At 43.1% G+C, this 7,828-nt stretch overlaps 1 protein-coding gene across 1 annotated transcript; it reads right to left on the bottom strand.

Moving 5' to 3' along the window:
- Positions 1 to 5,183: 5,183 nt before the first annotated feature.
- On the bottom strand, positions 5,184 to 7,499 carry LOC144752475 (interleukin enhancer-binding factor 3-like). The gene has a single exon (XM_078640397.1). The coding sequence runs from the start codon at positions 7,497 to 7,499 to the stop codon at positions 5,184 to 5,186; it is 2,316 nt and encodes a 771-aa protein (XP_078496523.1).
- Positions 7,500 to 7,828: the final 329 nt, after the last annotated feature.

Raw genomic sequence — 7,828 nt, 5'->3', positions numbered from 1 at the left:
GTGGGGGGGGGCAACATTTTAAATTCATCAATCGCCTTCAAGGCACGTTTAATGCAGACGGCCCATTGTCATTCTTTATGTGATGATCAGCAGCAGAGAGAATGACAATGGGCCTGTCCACAGTCTGCTCGAGGTCGGGGAGGGGCTGCTGCTGTCTCTAGAGTTCAAAGAGAACTGCGAGAGGCCCCAAGTGAGAGAACGTTTAAACTCCTGGGGCTTCTCGCAGGGAAACAGCCTGCTGTAATCTTGAACATTACGGACCAAAAGGAATGGGACCGGCGATCCAGGGGGGGCAAGCGCACCCCTTTGCCCTCCCCTGTGGACACCCATGGTGATGAGGAGTCCTGGACTTGCCAGGACAGTCCTGGTTTTCACAAGCTGTCCCTGCAGATTTCAGCATATTCGATTACTCTTTGCCACTTCGTTGATGTAAAATGGCAGTCCTTTCTCTATTTTTAAGAAATGTCTAGTTTTTTGGGTCACAAGATCTGGTCACCATAACCAATAGGCATTTCATTCTAGTACTAAGAAAAGTAGTCAGTTTTAGTGCCTGATCGAAGTGAGTTGGATTCCCTTCCCTATAGTCAGGGGCGTAGCTTGGTCACTAAGAGGGAGGGGGTGAGAGCTTCAGATTTTCAGACAATCAGGCTGGCAGACATTATACACAAGCAGGGTACATAATAGGAGCCTAAGGGGCAGAATAAGGGAGAGGAATGCGGATTGGTAGGAGCAGGAGGAGAGAAAATACAATATTTTGTAAAATAACCAATATTTTGAGGACTTTCCAAACAAAGTGGGAAAGTGGGTGTGCGTTTTTGTCTGTGTCTGTTTAAACATCCCTGGTAAAATGTGAATGACATCTCACAATACCCGACTAAAGGCCCCTGTACCCACCTAATAATCAGAAAATACATTTATTCGGGGGGTGTAACACCACAAGCACCCCCTGAAGCTACACCCCTGTCTGTAGTATGCTCCAAGGGGGTGAACTACCCTCGCTGAAGGAGGGCATTTTGGTCCTCACTCCAGCCTGGTGTGAGATTCAGTTGAGAGGGTTTCAAAAGCAAAAGAATATTGAATTTGGGTGAACAGTAAGTTGTAGGACACAGAGGTGTGTGGAACAGGTGTAATGCTAGGCAATGTTGATGCAGTAAGGAGAAGCTCCATTGATTGTCTTCAATCTAACTGCCCTCAGTTATGCTGTTTTGATATAGTGCAATTTCCACTGTTTTCATCAACCCATGGGCAGTCTTTTGACTTTATAAATCTGGTGTTGGTTTGACCCAGACCAGACGATGTTCTTTGTGAAGCTCAGCCTCACCCAAGAATGTATATGTGTGTGTGTACCCCGAGTTCTACAGTCCTGTTGGATCCTCAGAGTATTTCCTCCTAATAGTCAAGTGGACATTACTTGCTCTGATTGTCTGAGGTTTTGTGGTGCCCTTGTGACAGACTTAGAGAGCAGAAAAAGTACAGTTAGCGTGGAGGGACCGTAGACACAGGTAAGGTGAGAGAGGAACCTCAGAAGACCGTTCTTTACTAGTGGGGAGCTGGTGACGTGGGTATGGGGAAGAAGAGGCTATATGTGCCTTTGACACTCAGCTGGAATAACATTGCTTTAATATCCTTGCAGAAAGAAAAGAGAGGTTGATCTGAACTATTCAACTGTATGCTGTTAGTGAGTTCCATAGCTTGCATCTTTAAAATTGGAAAAAATATCCTCCCAAACGTGACTTTGGGGGGAGGCGTTGGGAGTGGCTCCGGCATTTGTTGGAATGAAAGGTCCATCTATTATACTAGCAGTTCAGCTAATTTGGCACGAACATTGGTTCTGTTCTATGCACAGAGCTCTACACAGGGCCTAGAAGGAGATTCAGCAGATCACTGGAAGTCGTTGAAGTACGTCTATGGCCGGCGTTCTATCATACCCAAGTCAGAGAAAAAGTAGGGTTCTTGTAATTTAGGGGCCGATTAGGATGGCAGACGGACTTTGCCCGTCCGCAACCCCTGTGGAAAACGGGACCGTCCGCCACGTGGACGGCAGTCCTGCCATGCCAATTATGATGCACCCGCCATACTGGCGGGCGCATCATGCATTTTTAACATTGCTGCGGACGGTGCTGAAAGCACTGTCCGCCGCAATGTCAAAAATGCAGGCATGCATTTGCATACACAAAGCGGCAGGCACCGCGCGGTGCCTGCCGCTTTGTGTATGCAAATGCAGGGAGGTACCACAGGTACCCCCATGTCCACCCCCCCTCTTGCATTCACCATGGGGGCCCGCATGGGACCCCCAAAGTAAAGACCGCTTGCCTTTCTGTGGCGGCATTGCCGCCACGGAAAGGCATCTGCATGAGGCCATCCTAATATGGCTGCCGGTGTCTGAAAGACACCGCCAGCCATTTTAACCCTTTTCCGCCCCGGCCGCAAGGTGACCGGGGTGGAAAAGCGGTGGACGGTGTTTCCGTCCAACGCGGTCCCCCCCATTGTAATATGGCGGGGGGAAATAGGTGGCGGACGGGCATGGATGGCGGCCGGATCGCTACCGCCTGCATGGCGGTGGCGATCCGTCCACCATCCTAATCGGTCCCGTAGTTTGGAAAACTTTGAAAAATCCCCATACAGTAGAACTCTGCAATAGAGGCTGTTGGAAAAGTTTATAGAAAACAAGAGAGATGACTTGAATTTACCCTGAAAATCCTACACAGGAATTATCCATCTGGGGAGTGAATTGCCTTGGAGTAGCAAATCGAGCTTACTTCCACGTTGAGTTAAAGGCTCTTTAAGGATTGTGATGGTGAAGGATTCGAGCCTAGCTCAGGCAGCTAGTGAGTGGCCTGTCAGAAACGAGGGGTACTATAAAAGGCCACCAATCCTGTTTTGCTGGTGTTTGGTTTTAAGTGGTTCCTGATCATCCAATTACTGTGCCATGACGAGCAGAGATTTTTTTCTTCCCGCAGAAGTGCTCACATCTTTTCTTCTCTAAGATTTCAAATATATTTTCAAAATACAGTTTTTGCACTCTTATCAATTACAAATGACCAAACTAAAAAAACATATATATAAAACGTGTTCTTTTCGTTTCCTATATTCATTCACATGATTCAATAATTGTTTTACTTTTCGTAAAATCATATATTTTTATTCATTGATGTAACGTTTTCGGACATTATTCAATATAGATCTATGCATTTCGGAGAACATATCTCCTCCTTCAGGGCTAGCGCTCCTATTAGTACATCGATTGCTTCTGTCTTCAGTGTTATCCTGTATGTCAGTTTGCTTGTAAGTTCCATTCAATCAGAATTTAATGTCACTGAGAGTGATTAATTCCGAGAAGGCGAGCATGGTTATTGACAAATAGATCAACTGGAAGCGGGAGTTGGACATTTTTATCTATGCAGAAAGGAAGGTGAGGAATTTGGCGTGGGATTGCCAGCACACAATTTTCAAAAGACGTCTGCTTGTCACTTGTAAGATGCTTGCTGCTGGAAATAGATAAAGACATTTTACTTTTAAGAGATCAAATCTAAAATTGGCCAAGTCGCAGGAGCTGCAAAGCAGTCCTCCGGTTTTCCACAGGGCACCTGAGGTAGCAATTGCTACCTCTAGATAGGTAGACCGGTACACAGTCTAAATATCGAGTTTGTAACATCGACCTACAGAAATATCGAGTCTGAAGTCGAAGGTAAAGAATATCGAGGTCAAGAATACCGTTGGACAGAATATCGACCCTAAGGTAAGTAATATCGAATTTTTTTATATCGATGTAAGTAATATCGAAGTCAATAATATCGATATCAAATATATCGATGTTACTAATTTCGATGTTACTAATATCGATATTTGTATTACTGTTATGTATTTTATTATGTATTTAATATGTATGTGTTATATCTTTTTTGTTAAGTATTTTACTTGTTTTAAATAATATGTGTATTATTTTTATATATTAATAATGATATTTTTAAGCCAATTTTATGTTTTATTACTGGAGCGGGTAGTGGGTTTATAGGGGAATAGGGTGGGAAGTAATTTAAATATATTAAATTAATTATTATTTTTAGGAATTACAAATTAATTCTAATTAATTTTTGCATTTAAGTTTTGTAGCGGGTAGTGGGTTTATAGGGGGATTGGGTATTGATAATTAATTCATTTCTAATTAATTATTAATTGGCAATTAATTATTTTAATTGTTACTTTATGTTTTAAATTGGTAAATAATGTTTGTAATTGGAAATTCATCTTTTTAAGTGGTAATTATTGTTTATAATTGGTAATTAATGCTTATAATTGGTAATTAATTTTTTAACTGTTTATTTTATTTATTAGTATTATTTACTTTATTTTACACATTTATTTTTAACAGAAAAAAAACTATATTTTTAATTACGATATTTTTAACATCGATATTTTAGTTTTTATATTTTTGTACTTACCTTGTTGTAGATAGGATGCCGATATACTTACCTTCGATATTCCAGTGTCAATGTTTCTGTAGGTCGATATTCTGTGAGTCGATATTCTGTCAGTGATTCAGGTAGACCCATGTCCCCCTTCAATTCCTTATCAAACCCACTCTGAAAAGTCGATCTCTTATACACAGTTCAGATAGGGACACCTAATATTTCCTTCAATGTAGAAAAAATCTTGAGGAGGATGGAAAGTTTATCATCCCTAGGCAAACAACTTATGTCCCTATGGCGATTCCAACTTTCCTAAGGAAATATTTGAAGTTTCCTGCAGGATTTCTCACCCTAAGTGACCAACATTTCCTAGCCACCCCTACAAATTCTCTTGATTTTGGTACCCCTTTACATAACTGCACATAATATTGTAAGATTAGGAAGCTTCTTGCACATGGCAGTAAATTATAAAATAGTCACCGACTGTCGTACATATTTATCCGGTTTCGTAAAATAATAGATTGCACCAACATATGTAATTATTTCATATCGATAAAAGAACAAGTGACTTCAATTTGCAACACTTATACGCTGCAAGATCATGTAATTAAGAAATGATTAAACTGAGGTATATGTTGTCAGGGTTCCTAAAACATTATGCTAAATAGAAAAGGTAAAGCCATTTTGGAGTCACAAGCTGACACCACCACACCAAAATAAAACTCAATCAATATGTTTATTTGTGTGTGTTCTGCCATATATCACTTGCTGGTATCAGAGGTATAAGAGACTGCGCAGCCAGTTCACACCATTAATAAAGTTTCTTCCACCTTGGCCGGTGCCACCACTGAGATGTCCCATTGTAAAATGTGCCTGTTGCAGTGTCCCCTGTGCAGGAGCTTCTGCTGTGGGATTTGTCTGAACAGGATCCCGAGTGGCATGCTTCTTTAATGCCTCAAGAGCGGCAAGGGCAGCGTAGGCCTTCGCTATCTTTTTGTACTTGCTGGCTCCTTGGAACTTCTGTCCGTCCATTTCTACCTCCATGACAAAGTGACTGCTGCAATGGCTTCTCGTCTGCGAGACCACCTGGAACTGCAGACCACGCCGCATCTCGTTGAGTTCTGTCACTGGGTTCTTGTCCCACTTCATCAAGACTTGTCCCTCTGCATTCTCCTTGGCTGTACCCGCTAAGGAGATGTTAGCAGATGTGGACGCATTCGCATTGCAAAGGGCAAGACCCATAGCTTCAAGAACCTTTGCTGCTACGTTGTGTTGGGCAGCTTTTTTAGAACCTCCAGTAGCCTCAAATGTCTTTCCATTGACCTCCATGGCCATCGTAAAAGTGGGAGCATGCTCAAGGCCTGTCTTGGAAACCTCCTTACAGCGAAGTCCTGGTATCATCTGGTTCAGTCTCATGACAGCATTCATTCCGCAGAGATGAGTGGGCTGTTGTGTTAACTTTTTCTTTTTCCAATCTGCTTGCATTACTCCTTCATCGTCTAGTGGACGCTTCTTTAAGCAAAAAGTAGACGAGTCACTTGAGGGAATCTGTTTGGTGTAAGAGAAAGCATTGCGAATGTTGCTATGATCTTTCTGAAAGTTTAAATGCTTTTTTTTTACAATATGGTGAATGTGTCTAAAGGCTAGTTGACGTAGAGCATGCTGAGCAAGGCGGGTTATGCACTCTCTTTGAATTTTATCAAGATGACCAGTAGCATCCATTGCCTGCTTCTCGCAAGGATCAAAAAACCCAGGACCATCAGGCATGAGAATCCCTGATGCCAGGCACTCAAGCACTCTTCTCAGAGCTTCACCAATTCCCATTGGTCTGCTAGCTGTTGCAATCACCCTTTCAGAGAGGACCTCAAAGGGCCAGCCTCCTAGTGGAGACCAAGCAGGGATACAAGAACAGAGGTACCGAAAAACTTGATTGACTTTGGCCCACGATTTCAGTTCCACTGCTCTTTCCTGGAACCACCTAGTGCGTTGAGTAGACTTGAAGGCAGCATAACAATTCTGCATGTCCAGAACATCATTAGATGATTGCAAGATTCCACCTGTGCATAGCCCACCATATTTTTCAGCCAGTGGTGAGGCCAGTCTGATAGTCACTGTCACAGGTGTATACCTTGTGTTCTTGATCACAATAGCAGCTTCTGGGATACTCTCTGTAATTTTATATCTATTCTCATTCAAAATATGAAACTGTTTAGTAAGACAGCAAGCTACCTTCCTCAGGAGTGCGATGGTGGGCATATCTCTGCATAGGAGAACCATTTTAATATTCATGTCACCTTTCAACAAAAGTCCTTTTGCAACAAGGCCCACGCGCACAACTCCCAATAGGACTTTGGTCCTATGTTGAGGCCCCTCTGCATTACCTTTAGGGTCTGCTTTCAAATTCTTTGGTGGCTGTCCTTTCCCACTGGAGCTTCTGGTCTCATTAGGTAACCTCTCACCTTCACTGATTAGTCTTTGAGAATCTTTCTGCCTCTCTGCTTCCTCTTCTGCGTCTACATCATGCTCACCTGCACCATGCGCTCCAGCAACATCATTCTCAATAGTAGCATTATTGTTAACCACTGCATCACCTTCTGTGCTGTCATCTCCCTGTGCGCCATTCTCGGTTTCGGCATTATCTCCAACATTGACTGCCTGTGCCTCAGGATTATTCTCTTCTACAGCCTTTTCTCCTTTTCCTGGTTCAACCACCACTTCTGCATCATCATCTACTGCAGCATCCCCTCCAGCATCTGTGTCATCCTCACCCTCTTCATCACTTTCTGTGCCATTTTCTACATCTACAACATCCCTACCATCACCACCACCCCAAACCACTGTGCCATCCTCTTTCACTGCACCATCATCACGTATTGGATCGTCCAGTATCTCTTGACCACCACCTTTTCCTAATTCTTCCTTGGCTTTCAACTCAGCTATCACCTGCTCCTCTATTATGTCAGACACACCTCGTAGAGCTTCTTCTGTGAGCAGGAGCATCTCCTGGATAACTTGTAATTGTTCTCTGCATGGGTACATCGCAGCAAGAACAGCCATGATGTTGCGGCTATCAGATTTGTAAAGATTCATCGTTTCTTTTAGCACAGCAGGCAAGGTCTTCCCAAGACTCTGCAACAGGTCTTATTTTTCCCAAGGTACATCACAGAGAAGTTGTTTCCTCTTGCCTAGCTAATGTGTTGTGATGCAGACCCACCTTCGAGCACGAGCAGTGGGGTTCAGAGTCCCTCTGTTCCACATCATGGACCAGTTATAAGGTCTGCTCTACAAAAGGCCATCTCTGGTGGGTCAAGACTAGCTTGATAGCTAGTATGCAAGTCACAGAGACACCTTTGTGACATCATCACCGCTCATCTAGACTAGGCTGAGATGGTTAGACCTGCTGGATATGCACCTTTAAA

This window comes from Lissotriton helveticus, chromosome 5_1 (genome assembly GCF_964261635.1).
Source record: "Lissotriton helveticus chromosome 5_1, aLisHel1.1, whole genome shotgun sequence".
Taxonomy (NCBI): Eukaryota; Metazoa; Chordata; class Amphibia; order Caudata; family Salamandridae; genus Lissotriton; species Lissotriton helveticus.
This window is presented reverse-complemented; position numbering and strand designations above follow the sequence as displayed.